The 20885-nt window shown below is 43.0% G+C and overlaps 1 protein-coding gene across 3 annotated transcripts in view; it reads right to left on the reverse strand.

Moving 5' to 3' along the window:
- Positions 1 to 485: 485 nt before the first annotated feature.
- The window catches only part of LOC109938557 (ras-related protein Rab-37), a 94494-nt gene continuing 74094 nt past the window's right edge, over positions 486 to 20885 (reverse strand). For 2 of the 3 annotated variants that reach the window (XM_048611146.1, XM_048611143.1), the window contains 5 exons: positions 17310 to 17362; positions 8836 to 8901; positions 7475 to 7531; positions 6634 to 6710; positions 486 to 6241 (listed from right to left, as the gene is read on the reverse strand). In XM_048611146.1, the coding sequence (XP_048467103.1) occupies positions 6136 to 6241; positions 6634 to 6710; positions 7475 to 7531; positions 8836 to 8901; positions 17310 to 17362 (359 nt within the window). In that variant the 3' untranslated portion in view covers positions 486 to 6135. The remainder of the gene's footprint in view (positions 6242 to 6633; positions 6711 to 7474; positions 7532 to 8835; positions 8902 to 17309; positions 17363 to 20885) is intronic. The other variant, XM_048611145.1, reaches the window with a different exon arrangement.

Here is a 20885-nt window from a genome sequence, read left to right on the forward strand (position 1 = left end):
AAGCCAAGAACCAAGGAGTGATTCCGAGCTGGTAAAACAATTATTTTATGTTAAGTAAACATTGGATAATCCACAAACAAGGGCCCAGAATTCAAGGCTCGTACCTGATCCCAGACTTTCCAGATGGTTCTGCATCAATCAGTAATTTCTCAAAGTTGCAGCTTCCTCTGCAGAAAGCAAATATCTCAATTCCTGTCGAAATTCAGTTCATTAGTGGAAACAGCAAGATCCCACAAACTCCACTCGAGCAGTTAATCTGCTTTAGTGATGTCACTTAGGATAAATATTGGAGCTAACATGAGAGAGAATTCCTAACCTCTTGGAGCAGTCCCTTCAGCACTGATCCTCTGACAGTATGGTGCTCCCTTGGTGCTGACCCTCTGTCTCCATCAGACACTCCCAGGACATGTACAGCACAGGGTTAGATGCAGAGTAAAGCTCCTTGTACGCTGTCATCATGAAACACTCCCAAGACAGGGACAGCATGGGTTTGATACAGAGTGAAGCTCTCTCTACTTTTATAAAGGTAAAGTAAAGCTCGTTCTACACAGTCACATCAAACTCCGAGGACAGGTACAACATTGGTTATGTACACAGTGAAGCTGCCTCTACTCTATTAAAATGAAACTAAAGCTCTCTCTACTTCATTAAATCAAAAGTAAAGCTTGACATTGTTCCTATCAAATATTCCCAGGACAGATACAGCAGAGCTGGATATGGAGTGAAGTTACCTTTACATTGTTGTATAAAACAGGCAGATTATTACATTTAATTTAGTCACCATTGTTATTCACAGTAATTTATTAAACATCCAGCTTCCTGTTTCAAGCTTTCTTCTGTTTCCTTGTTGAATGTCTTAGATTAGAGATAGACTTTTCTGACTGGGTCATTCATTTCATCGTTTACCTCGATAACTCACTTTGACATGACCCTTGGTGTCTTGATCCCTTCGTCTAGTTAGTGATTCTCTGAGCATTCCCAATGTTACACAGGCCATCCCCTAATCAGTCCTTCCTCCCTGTGTCCTTCACTCTGAGAATAACGCCTTTGAGTTGCAGTATCATCTTTAACATTGTAACGTGGCCCACAATGTTTCACAGGAGCATAATCAGATAACATTTAACATAATTGGTCCTAAAGAGAAGTGATCAAAAGTTGGTCAGAGAATTAAGTTATAAGGAGTGGCTGAAAGGAATAAAAAGTCAGCGAGGATTTGGGAGGGATCTTAGAGCATGGGGCCAGGCCGCTGAAGGCATGGTCGATGGTGCAGTTTAAAAATCTAGAATTGGATGAGTGCAGAGATCTTGAAAGTTTGCAGAGTTGGAGGAGATACAGAGAGGGATTGAGACAGTTAACTCGTGGTCAGTGAGTGCAGTGGTGGAACAGGACTTGGTACAAGTTATGGCTGATTTCAGGATGGCAGAAGATGAACATAAGAAACAGGAGCAGCATTAGTCAATGATTCAGATTCTGATTCAGAAAATCAAGCCTGCTCCACTATTTGATATGATCATGGCTGATCTTGCACTTTAAATCAAACTTCTCACTTGCTCCTCCTATCTCTTGATTTCCCGAGAGACCAACTATCTCTGTCTTAAAAATACTCAAAAATGAAACCTCCATCACTCAAACAAAGAAACCCTAAAGAATTGCAGATACTGAAAATAAGGGAAAAAAGCCCAGAAATTGCTGGAAAATCTCAGCAGGTCTGGCAGCATCTGTGAAGATTAAGCAGAGTTAAATCCAGTGACCCTTCTTCAGAACCCACCAACTTCCGGGCTACAGAATTCCAAAGATTCACAACCCTTTGAGTGAAAAAAAATTCTCCTCATCTCAGACCTAAACGATCAGTTCCTTAGCTAGAGACTGTGCTGTGTTTTAGTGTGGTTCAGACTTTCAGATGTCATCTCACAAAACGATGGACAGTTCTAACAGCATTCTTTATTCTCATAGTCTAATCCCTTTGCAATGAAGGTAGATAAAGGAGACCCAGTACATGTAGTATGCTGCAGTTGAATATCCAAATGTCACTTGATAAGCTGCCATGCAAAAGTCTAAGACACATTGTGGCTCATAGAGTTGTGTAAGGTATTCGCATGGATAGGGGTTAGGTGAATAGGCAGGAAGCAGAGCGTAAGCATAAATGGAGTATTTTCAAATTGCAGGCTCGAGGATCGATACTCAGGTAAACCCAGCTATTTATAATCCAGGTTAATGGCTCAGACAGTGAGTAATGTTCGCTGATGATATAAATCAAGGAGGAAATGTAGGTTGTGAAGAGGTCACAAAGAGATACATGCAGGTTAAGAGAATAGGCAACAAGGTGACAGAGAGAGGATGAAGTGAGGAAGTGTGAAATCATTCACTTTGGTCATCATATCAGAAAAGCAGAATATTTTTAAAATTCATAAAACTGATAATGTAATGTTTGGACAGACTTGTGAGTAAGAAATGTGGTAGGTTAGCAGACAGATGAATTTTAAAAATATTCTGCTTTTCTTAACCTTTGTGACCTCTTCACAACTTACATTTCCTCCTTGAATCATATCAGCGAACATTACTTGTTGTCTGAGCCATTAACCTGGATTATAAATAGCTGGGTACCTGAGCACTGATCCTTGTGCCTGCAACTTGAATGCTCGATTTATGCTTACACTCTGCTTCCTACCTATTAATCTAACCCCTATCCATGCAAATATCTTACTCCAACACCATTAGCCCTAACGTATTAGACTTCTGCATGGAGTTTATCGAGTGATGTTTGGATATTCAACCAGAGCACACTATATCTACTGACTCCCCTTTATTCGTTGCATCCTCAAAAATCTTGAATAAGTTTGTCAAACAGGACACAAGATTGAAGACAGGATTGGGAATCTTTGGAATGGTCCAGTCTGGGGATGGTAAATGATTTATTGAGAGGGTTCAGAAGCAAACCAGCTAAGGTAGGGACAGAGTGTCATCGCACTGGGTACTCTCTTAACTCAGTCTTTCTCAGAACCTCACACTGTGGAGATTTTCTCTCAGCCAGTGTTTCCTGACAAATCGCTGCTACTACATCACAAACTGGGTGCTGGCTAACTACTGCTCCCCAATATAGAGTCGTACAGTGCAGGAATTGTGCCCATTCTGGCTTTCTGAAAGAATGATTTCATTATTCTCCTCTTTTGGTCTTTCCCGAAAGCCTGGCGCACATTTTTCTCATCGAGTATTTGTCCATTTTTCAATGCAATTGCTGAACCTGTTTCCATGATCTTTTGGCACATCTTTATTCCCAGTCATCATGACTCACTGCATAAAAGAGAAATTCTTGTCTCTCCTCTGGTATTTTGTCAATACTTTCAATCTGTGTTCTCTGGTTTCTGGCCCTCGATCACTGGAAGCAATTCTCTTCATGAATAAACTAACAAAACTTAAACTTAGCCAGTTTAAGGACCAGGAGAGGAGTGACAGGTTGACATGAGGACCCCTGACATCAGTGAGTTTGGCACAATTGAAGGCTGAAATAGCAGAAGGAATGATTGGTGGGGAAGGGTGGGGTGAGGCTGATAAACCACTTCACAAGAGTGTTCTTCTGTGACAATGTGGGGAGATGTCAAGGATGGGCTAACACCGGTAATGTGAGGGACACCTCCATTTTTGGCATAAATAAGTCAAAGGACGCTTGCCTGGAAACTCTAATACATCAATCTCTGTCTTAGGCACAATTAATTTTTTTTCAAAAGCTACACGACTGAGGAAACTTTCAGTGAAACAAATAATACATCAGAACAGTAATCTCATTACCCAGTACAAAGCAAACATGTTTTTCTTTTATGTACAGTTTCATCCCAAGATTAAAAAGCTGCATCTAGAGATATGTATAAAATGTCTATCAGCTGACTTGCACCTCCCCCGCCACCCAGAAAGAAACACGTGACTTTATTTAAAATCATGCTTAAAAACAGAAACAAACAGCATGGCATAACAGGAGGGCACAGCAAGATGGCGTCTGAACTGTCTGTTTTGCCATGGTTTGCACAGTACATCACGATCTCTGCACGGCCTTCATAAACACTGAACATGTGGATGGAATGGTGGTTGGGGAAGAGGTTTAGAGATGAGAAGGGTTAATTTGTACTGTGGTCTGTGTACATCAGTCTATGTCCCACACAAACTGGGGCAGAGGGAAAATCTCTGAACTAAGCTGCTCCGCATCCACACGGCTTGAAACCCAATGGCCAGTGCCGTCTGTGTGAATGTGAGAATGGGCAGCTAGTAAAAACTGGACTTTCAGGCAGCATGGGAACAGAAGGAGTCCATTCGGCCCCTCAAGCCTGCGATGGCTGATCTATAGCTTAACTCCATTTTGACCCTTGCCTCACAAAAAAAAAATCGCTCCCAGTTTGAAATTTTCAGTTGACACCTGCCTCCAGCCACCACAGCTTTTTGGAAGAGTGGATTCCAGACTTCCACTCCCCTCTGTGAGAAAGGAATGGTTGCTGCCACCAGCCCTGAGTGAGCTGGCTCAAATTTGAAGATTGTCCTCCCATGTTCTGGAATCACCCCAAGAAAGAAGAAACAGTTTCTCTCCATTTATCACTTCAATTCCTTTAAACGTCTTGATAAGGTCACTGATAATTTTGTCTGCCACATTCAGGAGATCATAAGCCAAAGCAGACATAATTCTTTCGGACCCAGTGTCACTTGGGTGAACATGAACACAAAAAATAGGATCAGGCATAGGCCATTCGGTCCTTCGAGCTTGCTGCAGATTTCAATTAGACCATGGCTCATCATCTCCTTCAATACTACTATTCCCTATCCCTTGATGCCAATCAATCTACATTGCTTTCCCTTTCGAAGCCGGAGATTGATTGTGAGGGGCACTGTCGAGTATGAATTGCCAGCTATCATCCCTGAACACCCAATGTCCTTGGATCTCTCCAGCTGGACCATCCAGTTCATGCGCTGAGGGTCCCTGCTCCAGTAATGTTGTGAAACTCCAAGGCTTCAGTTGTAGACAGCTCTGCAGGAAAACCACTGGCTGGGTAATGGGCCAGAGAGCAGTAATGGAGGGGTTTGAGTGGGAGCTGAGGAAAGCCGGGGACTAAACAGGTCTGACAGCAACCTTCATCTCAGACCTGCAGGGTCAGTGAAAGGGCACCTGATACCCATGGAACCCAGTGGGTACCCACTGCTCTGGCCTGAGTGCTGTTAGGCTCCACAGGGACACAGTAGGTAGTGTGGACAGTGGTGAGTCTGAGAGGTGGATGGTGAAGGGAGGTGGAAGGGACCCCTAGGTCATCATGGTCAATAATTTGCCTGTGAAGGAGCAGGTAACTGTGGAGACCAGCGTGATAGGTTGCATCCAGCTGCTTACCTGTCTTGAGGTGATATCAGAAAGGGATAAAATACCAGTAACCATTAAAGAGATATCTGTCATAACAATTCCCATTGCAGGATCTTGCTCACCTCCAGCAAGCTGGCCAATCAGGATGCGGGAGAGTTTCTTCGATCCAGAATCTCTCAGAATCCCAGGGGAGGTGCAGATGTCCCGACTAGCAGAGAATCTGTTTTGTGTTATAGATCTCACATCACGTGGTACAGGTACAGAATGGACAGGCACAGAAAGCATATTAACCAGGGATAGATACAGGATTTGGGTATAGAATAGTTTGGATGTGGCTATGGGGCAGGAATGGTCTGCGAAGAGCATGGCACAAATATGGGTATGTGATGTCAACTGAATGGAAAATAGTACTGGATAGGTATGGGCACAGAGTGGATAATGGATGGGATTGGTATAGGATGGATATGGATAATGTAGACATGGGAAACAGGACCAGTATGAGATAGGCATGGATAGATGCAGGGCAGGGGCACATACATGGGATGGAGGGATGGATATGGGACAGGTACAGGGTGGGTACAGGATGAATACAGGATGGGTACTGGATGGGTATTAAGTGCTACCAACAGGTACAGGATGGGTAAAGGATGGGTACTGGGTTGGTACAGGATAGATACAGGATGGATACACTGCTGACCATGATTGCCAATTTACAAATAGTGCATGTTTCACTAATCTTTCAGAGCCAATCAATTAAGCCGATTGCTACTCTGAGCCCTGAGTCCTCCAATCAGAACAGCCCCTTATTCAAAGCCACAACAGCTGGACTTTTCCCTCTGAGATTCGATGTACTCGTGGATTCGGAATTTGGGTTCATTTGGTTGGTTGACGGATCTGTGTTTCAGCTCCCTGGAATGAGAGAGAGGACATGTATTTTTACTGCAGTCTGTTTATTGACACCCCTGCCCAACCCCACATCCCATCCAGCTCTGGGAACCTGTTGCTTGTACCCATTCCATTATAGCCCTGTACCTGTCCCATACTCTCTCCAAATCCATCCTTTCCCAGTCCATTAACCGATTGAGAACCCAGACCATGGGAACAGACTGATGGAACCAGGCATTGGAATGGAGCCATTTCCAGTTCACATTGAGCATTGCTGAACAATGAACACAAAAAACTGTTGAATTATCTGGTTGTCAACTGGTTGTCCCTTATTGACTCACTCTGAACAGCCTCTAGTTCTGACAGTGAATGTTCTTTTGGCCCATATGTCAACATCAAATCAAATCCAAACTTACTTAGCCACAGCCAGAAATGCCAGCTCAACATTGATACCAGTTTTGGCACTGGTCTCTATGAAAGGAACTCCATATTCCTGTGGGTTGGAAACAGGCACATTATTAGTGTAGGATCAGAGCATGGATAAGTCACATCCTACACAGGCTGTCACAGTGTGTCACACAGTGGTGCCAGTATCTCCTGATTCTGAAAGGACAGATCATATAACAATCAGCATGATGTAAGGTGAGCTTAGATCCAGGAGCTGATTTTACAATGGCAACAAGCAACATTCCCCACTTTGGCACACATGGCAGGGCACGTGTGTGAGTTTCAGAAGTGGATCCATAGGGTTTTGAAGAGACAATTAAAATATTTCTAAGCATTCTTCACTTCCTCAGACATCCCAAATCTCCTCAAAGCCAATAAAATCCCATGGAAGTGTAGTCACTATTGCTATGCAAGATATATGGCAGCTAAATTCTGTGCAGCAAGATAACACAAATACCAATGAATTAATATCTTATTAATGACGCTACTTTAGGGTTAGATGATTGGCAGGTCACTGAAGAAAACTCCTCTGCTCTTCCTCACATAATGCCAAGGGATTTTCACATCTCCAAGAGCACAGACCAGGCTGTAATGCAGTAGATTGCACCTCTGACTGTATTGCATTCTCTCATCCTGCACTGCAGTGATTTAATTGGCCAGGTTCTGGAGTAGGAGTTGAACCCCCAATCTCCTAACTCAGATTTAGGAGGTGCTATCCTCTGAGACAACTGAAACTCGTCAATTTCACATTGTCAGAGTGGGTTGTATGGCAGAATTACACTTCCCTGGGTACGTGTGTGTTTAGCTTACCCTGGCCAATTTCTCGCCTTCTTCTCTCTTGATGGCTCTCTCACTGGTAATGTCAGCCTGCGATGAGAAAACAGAGCAATCTGGATGAACATTGTGTGTTTCAACTGGATATGTATATGTGACAATTGATGATTCAACTGGTCAAGCTCAAGGAGCCAGATGATGATCAATAGATGGTGATGGTCAGGAGAAGGTGATGGTCAAAAGATAGTGATGGTCAAGTATGAGTGACAGACTATATCATGTCAGAGCAAGTATAAGGTCAGTGAAGAAGATTGAGGGTCAAAAATACTGTGTGGATGGAGATACAGGAACGTACAAGTGGAAAAAAGCATTTTGAGTATTATGTTAGATAACAAGGTGTAGGGCTGGATGAACACAGCAGGCCAAGCAGCATCAGAGGAGCAGGAAAGCTGACGTTTCAGGTCTGGACCCTTCTTCAGAAATGGCATTGTTATCTTGTTATCTCAGATTCTCCAGCATCGGCAGTTCGCACTATCTTTGAGTATTATATTGATTTGATTTTAAATAGATAATATAAATCCTCCCATAGCATCTCCATAGTGAATCACACTATTCCCAGGAGACTGGTAACCACTGGGAATATGTCAGATTATTTAATGACAAACACTGCGTCTTGAAGGAGTGGAGATGAGGAATAGATACTATGAGGGAGAGATTGTGCGAATAACATAGATAGACAGAATGCAAATGGGCGAAAGGATTGGATGTTGTACAAGATTCTTTGAAGTTTGGAAATGAGTGCACATTAACATCTGAAAGAATTTTAGATACAGTAACAAGATGATGAAGACTTCAGACAATAAGCCTCAGCTTTGGGGGGTTAAACCCCAGACCATACTCGGTCCTGATTTATTACACCACCAGCCAATGAGCCATTCTCCTCTTCCACTGTCATGGCATTGTATAAGGGTTTCTCTCCATTGTCCTGTCACCCAGTCATTTCTAATGTATATTAATCCAGGCTGATCTTCTCCCATCCTTACTGGTTGAAGATGTTGCAGTGCCTAGGCACTAACAGTTCCTCATCCAACCCCCATCTCTCTGTATGAGTGTTTCAGACTATTTACCCATAGAGGAAGGTACAGTCCACTCTAAGCACCTCATCGACTTCCAGTCTAAATCTCAAAGCTGTCAGTTAGGACCACTTACTGATTTCCTCACTGCAGTGCCCATGTTCATCACTGCTTCTCATGGCCTAATCATGACACCTTTCTACAGAACTAAAACCCTTGCGTAAATTCCTTTTGGAAATGACGAAAGCAAGTCAGTGTTTCAATTATGTGACACTTTACTAAAACTGTAACGTAATGGAAAATGACATTCAAATTAGTACCCACCTTGTTACCTAGCAACATGATGACCACATCCTGTTGTGCATATTCATGTACCTCGGTTAACCAGGCCTGAGAGAAAATGCAGCAGAAAGAAATATTCATCAGATTTTAAAAATTAAATAAAAGCTCACCGGCTTTAGGAAACAGAAGTGGCAAAGTGGCACTCCAAAGTCACTCCTGAGGCTCATACACAAGAGACAGGTGACAGTTCCACCTGCCAGTAGTGACAGCAAACTTTGGAAAGCTAAATCAGAGGAAAGTCAGCAAAAACAGGACAGGGAGAGAAGGAGTGGGGCGGAAAAAGTGTTACCAAGTGAAGTTCCTTCTACTGTTTTAAACCAGAATTAAAGCTCCTCTCTACTCTTTTAAACTGAAAATAAAGCTCCCTTTATACTGTCCCTATCAAATACTCCGAGGACAGGGACAACATGGGATTAGATACAGAGTAAAAATGTCTCTCTCTAAAAATGTCCCAATCAAAAGCCCCAGCACAGTCATACTAAAATACGTGTCTCGAGTTTGTTTTCTGGGCACTACATGCCAGGTGCAATACACTGGACTTGGAAAACGTGCTGTGTGGATTGACTGGAATTAAACCAGGGTCATAAGGTTTAAATTTGCAGGACCAGAGGGCACATCAGAGTGAACTAGTGGAGATGTTTAAGACGATTAAAGGTGTCAAATGGTCAAGCTTTTTTGGGTCCCAATCTAAACACGAGATCCATTTCAGGTGATGTTGGGAAAGTTTACTTCATACCAAGAGGTTTTGGAAATCTGGACCTCTCTCCCACAAAACACTTTGGTGGCTGAAGGTCATTGGGACCTTTCAAAACTGACAGTGATTGTCCTGTTGGACAATGACCTCATGGATTGTGGTGCCAAGGTGTCTAAATAGGTTTAATACATATCTGTAGATATCTAATTACATAAAGAAACAAGATCAAAGGACTGAAAGGCCTCAAATTGTTCTTAAGGGAGCCGGAGGCTTTCAGAGAGAATAAGGTGAATGAAAATGTGGACGTTGCTGTCAATCACAGCCTGTCAGGTATAGGAGAATCAGTGGTTAAATTTAGCATGGCTTCGAAAGCAGTCTGACTCATCAGCACTGTTGCTTCAAAACAGATAAAGAGAACCTAACATGATATTTTGAGAGTTCACTGCTTCAAATATTATTACAGCTCATTAAGTAATGAGCTAGGAGGAGAGAAATGGGAGATTTGTAGCTCTCTAACCTCAACCTGCTGCTGTAACTCAATTGATTTTCTACAGCCTATCTTCATTCAGTCTATCTGTTTGACGTCACATCTATGTCAATAAGCGTCATCCTATGGAATGAAGCATTCCAAATGAGCCTTGACATTTCCATTATTAACTTGACCAGGGCTATGCTTACACAATGATAGACGCTAACAGCATTCAAAGCCCTACTTCGCATCATAAACTAATAGTACTCTTCAGTTTCTAGTTCTCTATTCTGCACACTCCCTGCTTCCTGAATCAAATCAAGACTGCTCGTCCCTCTCCAACTCAATCTCATTCTTTATCTTGACCTCTCAACAATTTGAAGATGGAACTGTCTACCCCCAGGATAAACAGTAGCAGCACAAATATCAATTAATCATAATTTTAATCAATAGTCATAACTCCACCTCCTCTCCCTGATGCTGCAAAATGGCTTCGAGTCTCCCATTCAATTCTCTCTTTTGCCTGTAATCTGTAACAGGTTGGATAATCTGAGTTTTGTGTTCACACTGTCTGCTGCTTCTTCTTACAGGGGGCTGGGGGTTCTGCATAACCAGGAGTTCAATCCTGGGGCATGTGGCCCATTCACGGTATATGAGAGGTTTTCAAGGGTTTTGCCCAATCATTGTCTTTCAAGAATAAAAGCTTTTTTTAAAAACCTCATTCGGTGAGGCAGGATTAACAAAAGAGCCTGACAATTACCAGTGATGCTGCATTGAACATTCAGACTGACACTTGACCCTGGGAAGAGTTTAATTCATCGTGCTGATGAGGTCTATCATGCTTGAGCAGTCAGCAAGTTAATCTACAGTTAACACACATAGTCGACAGTATTAACCGATTGGAAGACACAACTCTTGATGTTTTTGTTCATTACCAAGTTGGAGAATGTTTGAATCCTGCCACGGTCAATGGTGGAATTTGAATTCAATAAAGAATATCTGGAATTAAGAATCAACTGATGACCATGAAACCATTGTTGATTGTTGGGTAAAAACCATCTGGCTCACTATTGTCCTTTAGGGAAGGAAATCTACCATCCTTACCTGGTCTGGTCTAAATGTTTTATTTTCCTTTATTCATTCATGGGATGAAGGTGTTGCTGGCTAGGCAGCATTTATTGCCCATCCCTAATTGCCCAGAGGGCAGTTTAGAGTCAACCACATTGCTGTGGGTCTGGAGTCACATGTAGGCCAGACCAGATGAGGATGGCAGTTTCCTTCCCTAAAGGACATTAGTGAATCAGATGGGTTTTCCTGACAATCGACAATTGTTTCGAGGTCATCGTTAGATTCTTAATTCCAGATAGTTATTGAATTCAAATTCCACCGTTTGCCATGGTGGGATTCGAATGCTGGTCCCCAGAACATTATCTGGGTCTCTAGGTTAACAGTCTAGCGATAATACCACTAGGCCCTCGCCTCCCCATGTGACTCCAGACTCTCAGGATTGTGGTTAACTCTCAGCTGCCCTCTGAAATGGCCTAGCAAGACACTCAGTTTTATTAATCACTACAAAGTCTCAAAAAAGACTTGGAACCAAACAGATCACCTAGGCACTGGAAAAGACAATGACAGAAACAGCCCTGTCGATCCTGTAAAGTCCTCCTTACTAATATTTGATTTATTTATTATCATGTGTATTATGTTACATAATACAGTGAAAAGTAAAATAACTCCACTGAGGCCAGTATCCCGTCACCAGTTAACCTTTTGTTTACATGTCCTTCATACTGATCCAGCTCCCTCAGAGCCAGCTCTCAGAGTGAACAGAACCTCTGTATCCTGCTTATATCTGTCAGCCAGAGCTCCCCGATTGGACCAGGTTAACAGCCCCAATCAGGGAACTCATATTGCATGAAGGCTCTCTGGTTAACCTCATTACAATCACTACAAAAAGTGCTGTATAGTGTCACCAATTTCCAACACCATCTTAAAACACAGAAAAATAAACCACAACATAGAATATAAAGGCAGAAAAGTAAAGAAATAAAGTTCAACTTTACAGTCCTTCTTGTTAAGTGCCCAGCCATGGGCCTGGAGCAGCCAGCTACAATTCCCCTCACTGCTGGAACAAGAGTCGCCTCTTTCTGGTGCCATCTCCCCTCCACTGTCACTGTCACTGCCACCGCCATGAGTCCTCGCTGGACCTCGCCAATGCAGCTGCCACTGATGCTGCGGGGTCCTGGACCAGCCCAAACCCGACTCATCTGCTCCCGCCAAAGGTCTGCTCTGGGTCCACCTCGCCAATGGAGCCGCTGCCAATGCTGCCAGGTCCTGCACCAGGCACAAACTCCCCTCTGCAGCCGCCCCCATGAGTCTGTACTGGACTCCCCTCTGCTGCAGTTGCCGTGAGTTGGCGCTGGACCCATCCCGTCGATGCGGAAGCTGCCGGGAACTCAAAACTTGCCTCCAATGCCTCCACCACGAGTCCCCGCTTGGCTCACCTCACTGCCATCGCCATTATTTAAGCTCTTTCATAAGTAAAAAGAAGCAAATAAAATGAGAAAAGAGGAATAAAGAAAAGAAAAGAAAGGAAAGAAATGCAAATGGAGTGGATGAGCCCCGGGCTCAGGAGTCCTACTTTACCGCCATCTTGGATGCTCACCTGGGGTCAATTGCCCAAAATGGGAGAGCTGTCTCACAGACTAGTCAAACAACAGACGGACATAGTCATACTCACGGAATGCTAAAGATAATATCCCAAAGACCACCATCACCATTCCCAGACATGTTCTGTCCCACCACCAGGATAGAGCCAGCAGAGGTGGCAGCACAGTGGTATACAGATGGGAGGGAGTTTCTCTGCGACTCCTCGATATTCAGGCTGGACCCCATGAAGTCTCATGGCTTCAGGTTAAACATGAGCAAGGAAACCTCCTGCTGACTACCATGTACCATCCTCTCTCAGCTGATGAATCATTACTCCTCTCTGTTGAACTACACTTGGATGAAGCACCTCACATTTATCTAGATCAAACACCATTTGCTATTCCTTGGCCCATCTGATTCAGGTCCAGATGTACTCTGAGGTAACCTTCTTCGTTATCCATGCCACCTCCAATTTTGGTGTCATCTGCAAACTTACTAACCCTAACCTCCTATGTTCACATCCAAATCAAAATGACAAAAATCAGTGGACCCAGCACCATTCCTTGGGGTACACTGCTGGTTACGGGCCATATGAAATATGAAATTCACAATACTCCGAGTAAGTACATTCTTAATACAAAGAAAAATTCCAAGGGGAGGACCCATTATCTGTGGTTAACTAAAAGAAGTTCACGTAAAGATCAAGCTTAAGAAAAATGCATAAACTTATGCAAAAATGAGTGGTAGGTCAGACGACTAGTCAGAATCTACTGCACTGCAGAGACTGACTAACAGGTTAATCAGGTCTAATAAATTAGGGTATGAGAGAAAGCTAGCTAGAACTGTAACAACAGATAGTTTCCAGGGTATCTATAAAGGAAAAGAGTAAGCAAAAGTGAGTGTTGGTCTTCTAAAGGCTGGGAATGCAGAGCTAATAGATAATAACAGTGGTGATCTAAAGAATAGATACTTTTGCTTCTATCTTCAAAATACAAATATAAAACAAATCCCAGTAGATCAAGTGGTGGAAGGAGGAGAGGAACCTGGTAAAATTATAATCACTAGGGAAGTAATACAGAGCAAACTGATAGAACTGTGAGTTCATCAGTCCCTGGGTATATTGGACTTCAAAGGTGGCCGATGAGGTAGAAGATTCATTGGTATGAAACTTTCCAAAGTTACAAATGGACCCTGGTCAGGCCTCATCAGACTAGAAAGTGACAAGTATATCTCCTCTTTCGAAGAAGGAAAGGAGGCAGAAAACTGGAAACTCTAGGCTAGTTAGCTTGATGTCTGTCATGGGGGTGATGTTAGAGTTGATCATTAAGGAGGTTATAATGAGGCACTTGGAAAAGCTCAAAGTCTGCAGGAATAGTCAACATGGTTTTTCGAAAGGGAAATCATGTTTAAGCAATTTACTAGATTTCACTGAAGACAGGATCTGGTTCTGTATCCCAGATTAACTCTCCGTAGCTCTCTTTCCCTTTGCCAAGTGGTTGGATTTGACATCTTAACCTAGACCAAGTCTGACAGTCCATTTAACCAAAGGAGCCTGCAGAATGAAGTCTGTCAGAATGAATTCATTCCTTCTGAACAACCTGATACCCACATATTCGCATGTGACAGCAATAGCCATTGGATGTGATCAAGAGCAGATACCAGGGTACTTGGCCCCATCGAACCCCCAGTGAGAGCTGTGGACTCAGTTTTCATAAGCTCCAAATCCTTTCTGATAGTCCACTGGGTCAGGGGTTCACTGAAAGCCTTACTCCAGTCACTGGAGCAGAGCAGAGTGGTCAGTGCTTGGCATCTCTGTTCTTGTAACTATACATTTGGGACATGGCACGATGTCAAACTATAATAATAGTTATCTCTTAGTAAATTGGGCTTCTTAACATTTCCCCAAGATTGTTTCTGCCTTTCAAGGCTAACACTGATAGCTCCAGTCTCTAACAACAGCCTGACTGCTAACTCCACACATCATGATACTCACAGCAATGACTAGTTAATTAGAGATAAAAACTGAAGGTGCACTTTATTTGAAGAAGAAGAAACAGCTTACATCTTAGGCAGGAACCATCTTTGGCATGTTTTAACTGAGAACAAGGCTCTTCCTGAACACATTAGGATTAAGGTTAGAGTTAGATTGTGCGCAGGGAACCCTCCTGGTCACTTTCTGGCTGAGAGAACAATGCATACTGGCAGCTGGGGCTCAGTGGGTGGCAATCTCACTGCTGAGTCAGAGACTCTGGGTTCAAGATCTAATCTATGACTTGTGTATGGAAGATCAAGGCTAACGTTCTGGCTGAGGGGGTGCTGCATTGCCACCTTTTGGAAGAGATGTTACTCTGAGACCCAACCTTCCTTCTCAGTTAGACATTAATAATCCTGCGGCACTATTTTAGCAAAAGGCATGGCAGCTATCCCTGGTGTTCTGGTGAATATTTATCCTTCAATCAACATCGCAAATCAACAAATCATCTGATCATTATCATTTTGCGATTTGTGGGAACTTGCTATGCATGAATTGGTTGTCCTTATCATACACTGTAAAAAGTACCCCATTGACTGTAAAGCGTTTTGGGATGTCTTATGGCCAAGAAAGGTTCTATGAAAATGTAATCTGTCTTTCTAACAAAGAGCATGGCCCTTACTGGATGTATTCCAACTGAAGGTGGGAGTACTTTTAGGCATTAGAAATACCCTGAGCTTGTGAAAGTTGCTATATAAATGCAAGCTCTTTCTTTTTGAATAACAATACAGTCAGGCAGCCACATCCATTCAATTAATTGGTTTGCTCACTCCAGAAGCTGCCATTTTTGATCCAAGGACCAGACAGAGCAGGGCGATAACAAGATTGGCAGGATGCAGGAGAGAGTGCGAGATAAATCGCAATGGGCAGCACCAAGCTTGGGTTGTCAAAGCCCACAGAATGGAGAAGGGAAAACTGAGTGAGGCGAGGGTTCCAGGGTGCTCAGTCCCTGTGATAGATTAGATTTGAAAGTTAAAGAGAGATGTAAATTTATATAGCAATTTTCACAATCTTAGAATGTTCAAAAGTAGTTTACATCTCTTTAGTGAACTGTTGAAGTGTTGTCACTATAGGAAGGATGACAGGCAATCTATACACAGCACAAACAGCAATGCCATATTGACCAGACATTGGTTGTGGGCTAAATACTGGCCAGGACCAACTTGCCCTGCTTTGAAATTGAGCCATGGGGTTTTTATACTCACTTGCTCAGTGCTACTCCAACACAGGGTCCAGTGCTGGAAGATGATGTTGAACACGTACTTATTAGACCCCAGCCTGAGTACTGCGTACAGTTGTGGGTACCACACTATAGGAAAGACGCGAACGCACCAGATAGAGTGTAGAAGTGATTTTCAAGAATAGTTCCAGGACTGAGAAACTTCAGTTATGAGGATCGATTGAAGAAGTTGGGACTGTTCTCCTTGGAGAAAAGAGGGCCTTGAGGAGATTTCAAAGGGGTTTTCAAATTCATGTGCAGACTGGGTAGGGTGGACAGGGTGAAAGGAAAAGAGTGAGAGAGCACAGATTTAAAGTGATGTGAGAAAAAAAAACTGTTGTTAAGGTATGGAATGCACTGCCTGGAAATGTGGCAGCAGGAGGTTCAATTGAAGTATTTGTGAAGGCATTGATAAGTTTTCTTGGACAGTAATGGAATGCAGGGATACGGGGAGGAGGTTGGTGCTAGGTAATAGAATCAGACTGGATAATAGAGCCAATGCAGACACAATGGGCTGAATGGCCTCCTTCTGTGCTGTAATAATTCTGTGATACTGTGAGTTTTGATGTCAACTTGAGATGCAGATGGGGCTTGGTTTAATGCTTTCCCTGTCCATACTGTGCCAAAGTGCAGTTCTAAGGTTATATGCTTGTCACTGCAGTGTGGCCTTAAGGTCTCGTCTGACAGGTGGTGATTCCGACAGGGCAGCACTCACTTGGTGCTGTACTGGCTCGGAAGCCTAGATTACATAATGATAATTGTAGGATGGGTCAGTGAACCCATGACCTCCAGGTTCACAGGAGAGCTTGTTGCCTTGAGCTGACATTTGGTTTGTGAAGGTGACTGAACGATGAAGCTTAGAGTCATTCAGTCATACATAACAGAAGAGGCCCTGTGACCCACCTATCTACACTAATCCCAGCTTGATCATGGTGAAAACAGTGGGCAATGAGTTACGAAGGAAAATGGGTGGCTCAGTGGTTAGCACTGCTGCCTCACAGCGCCAGGGACCCAGGTTCAATCCCACCCTTGGGCAACTGTCTGTGTGGAGTTTGCACGTTCTCCATGTGTCTGTGCTGGTTTTCTCTGGGTGCTCCGGTTTCCTCCCACAGACCAAAAATGTGCAGTTTAGTTGGATTGGCCATGTTAAATTGCCCATAGTGTCCAAGAATGTACAGGCTAGGTGTATTAGCCAAGGGAAATGCAGGGTTACAGAGATAAGGTAGGATGGTGGGTCTGGGTGGGATGCTGTTTGGAGAGTTCGTAAGGGCTGAATGGCCTGCTTCCACACTGTATGAAATGGACTCTCCTTTTGGATTATTTATGTAGGATCAGTCCACCATCTGAATTCCCCAAATTTATTTGAGGAATCATGAAATTCGAAGCATCTTACCCTGATGTTGTCAAATGATGATTTGCTTGTGATATCGTACAGCAGCAGCAGTGCTGTGGGAAGAGAGGGAGAGTTTCAGTTCCAATCAGTCATGTTCAGACACTATCCACCCAACCCTTACAGCATGCAGCAGTCAAACACTCCCACCTCCCCCTCCCGTGATCGGTTGACAGCATGAAGTTAGAATCACTGTCAAACTTGCAGTGGCTCCCAGTCCAGCAATGTCTCAGATTTAAAACTCCCACCCTTGTTTTTAAATGCCTCCATTACCTCATCCTCCCTAGCTCTATAGTTGCTCCCACACCCCAACATTCAGAGATCACTTTGATCCTGGCTTCCTGGATGGAAGTTTAAAAACAGGGAGGCTATGCTGCAGCTGTATAGGGTCCTGGTGAGGCCACACTTGGAGTACTGTGTGCAGTTTTGGTCTCCTTACTTGAGAAAGGATATACTAGCACTGGAGGGGGTGCAGAGGAGATTCACTCAGTTGATTGCTGAGTTGAGAGGGTTGGATTATGAGGAGAGACTGAGTAGACTGGGAATTCATTGGAGAATGAGGGGAGATCTTATAGAAACATACAAGATTATGAAGGGAATAGATAAGGTGGAGGCAGGGAGGTTGTTTCTGCTAGCAGATGACACTAGGACTAGAGGGCATCGCCTCAAAATAAAGGGAAGCAGATGTAGGACTGAGGTCAGGAGGAACTTCTTCACCCAAAGGGTTGTGAATCTGTGGAATTCCCTGCCCAGTGAAACGGTTGAAGCTACCTCGCTGAATGTTTTTAAGGCAAGGCTAGATAAATTTTTGAACAGTAAAGGAATTAAGGGTTATGGTGAGTGGGCAGGCAAGTGGAGCTGAGTCTCAAAAAGATCAGCCATGATCTTATTAAATGGCGGGGCAGGCTCGAGGGGCCAGCTGGCCTACTCCTGCTCCTAGTTCTTATGTTCTTATGTTCCTGCACATTCCTGATTCTCTGTCACTGCATCTAGGTTCTGGAATGTCCTCCTCACACCTCTGAAGCTGGCTTTTCTACATGAACACACACCTTATAGTTCAATCCTTTGGTCACCTGTCCTAATATCTCCTAATGTAACCTGGTTCCAAATTCTGTTTGTGCAGTGCCAAGTGGACCACTGTACATTGGTTCAAGGCACTACGGAGATGGAGGCTATTGTTGTAGTATCTAGGCCAGAATCAAGTCAAGGAGCTTGGCAAGGGGTAGCTGAGCTGGTGAGACCAAGCTATGAGTGATGTGAAACTTGAGCAGTCCTGGGTCACCATAGGCTGGTCTTTTTCATTAAAGAGAGAGGTGACTGGTGGTGAGTATGCCTCAGGTAAGGGGCGAGACTGAGAAGGCAAGGCTTTCATAATGACCTTAGCTGGTACAGGAATTGAACCCACACTATTGGCATCATTCTGCAGCACAAACCAGCCATTTGGTCAACTGAGCTAACGGACCCCCAACAATCAGACCAAGCTACATCAATGTCAAAGTCAGCATTAACAGGTTTCACTGCAGGGCTGACGGGTTCAGTACACAGGTTGGGAAGTTTAAACAATCTGCAAGGATTCTAACTACTGACTCCCTGCCAATAACCTCCACCTATAAAATACAGGTCAGGTGAAGTGCCCATCAATAGGTGATGCCTCTGATGCCAAATGGGTAATTAGCATGGACTGTCTTTGATCAAGCATGAAAAATGGGCACAGAGGGGAGGTACCAGTAGGTCAGCAGTGCCCATGAAACCTAGCCTGCAACCATTCAATATCTTAGCAAAGAAGGTAAAGGGACAGAAATTGTGAAATAAAGAGGAAACCCACTTGAATCAATTGTCATCAAGTAAATTGAGCTAGTTGGCATTTCTACTCCAGGTTTGCTTTCAATATTCAAAAATTCTCTCCTGTGTGTGTGGAAAAAACGTAGAGTGATTTGTGAGGAATGGATGAGCAGCCTTGTGGGAAGCCTGAAGGTGTCTTAGTACCCGGTTGTTGGCTGGAGTTGCTGTCAGGAGCTGTAGCAGACAATGGAGAGGTAATTCTGGGTTAATGGATGGACTAAAATTGTCATCCAAGATTAAATGAAGAGTGGGGAAGACATTTCAGAGCAAATGCCAATGTAGAAGTTTGAAATGGTTGCTATGGGACGGTGTTTAAAATGTGAAATAGTTGCTAAGATGTTGTGCATTATACTGGGCAAGAGTAAGACATGTTCAACTGCTGGATGCTATTCTTGAACAGTCCTTATTTACATTGCTCCAACTGAGAGGACAACAGTGCGAGCATTATGAGAAATTGTCAAATATACTGCACTCTTACCTCCTTTAAAGAAAAACAACTTGTATATTAAATCTAAAATGATACAAGTACACAACTTTCCAGAGTACAAGATGACTAAACTAACATAAACAATACTTTAAAATTTAAACAGGATGGATTGCAAAGTTGTTCTTACTGTGACTGATATGTCGTTTTCTATATATTAGCCCAAGTCATACAAACTACAGAGATTCTTACTGAGACAGATATTTGGACGTTTATTAACAATTGACTATGTACACAACATCTCAGACTTAGGTATAGTCTAGGTTATCTACTTATGTTACTATTACAATATGTGCAGAGTTGACTGACTGACTGACTGACTGACTGACAGACTGACAGAATGAGAGACTGACAGGTTTGACTGACTGACAGGATGTATAGAGAGTATGATGGAGAACCTTTTATACTGCAGTGCCATATGTTGTGATATCATTATAACCTTAAAAGGTTACAGTGTCTTTCTGAGATCTGTGGAATAATACAATAGGAATTGTATCTAAAACAAAATGACTAATATTTCCAGAGTCATTTATGTGTAAAAGGAAATTATTTTTCCAGAACTTTAATAGGTGTTCAACAAAAATACCATAATTTGTCAAGAAATAAAGAAAGGAACAAATGATTTATTTTTCCTTTCCACTTTCTTTCCCGTAATCTATTGGTCTTCTTGTGTTTGCTGTCTGGCTGCTTGCTTCCATTTTCATTCACTTTACTCTACTCCCTCAACATCTTGCACTGAGTCAAACCTGAATATTGAAATTGCTGAGCAACATCATGCAATAGCTGGGACTCGGACACTGATTGATTTGTCTAAATCAATAATGTGCTCAGTTTGCTCTGCTGGAGATTGTGTGTTTCTAGAAAACAAATCACTTTCTTTTTGAATTTCACTTGAGGCTGGAGGATGAATTTGGCTCGAGGAGATTTCTCATGTTCTTCCTTTGTCAGATTTCCTCCTTCAAGCAAGCTATCTTTTTGACAATGATGGAGTTTTTCTCCAATTTTCACAAAATGCACAAACTTACCTCATCTCACTACAACAACATGTTTCCCTTGATCACCTTGATATTTCCCCATAACTTCCAGAACAACACTGAACTCTTGGAGTTTAATAACTGGTCAATCATAATGTAGCATCATTTAATCTTCCTTTTCACTCACTCTGCTACTCAAGCCAACCTTACTAAAATTAAACCTTGTTCCAGGCGTGGTTTTAAAACAAACTTTGACCTTGTGATTATTCTACGAGAGTG

Source organism: Rhincodon typus, chromosome 23, assembly GCF_021869965.1.
Source record: "Rhincodon typus isolate 14 chromosome 23, sRhiTyp1.1, whole genome shotgun sequence".
Taxonomy (NCBI): domain Eukaryota; kingdom Metazoa; phylum Chordata; class Chondrichthyes; order Orectolobiformes; family Rhincodontidae; genus Rhincodon; species Rhincodon typus.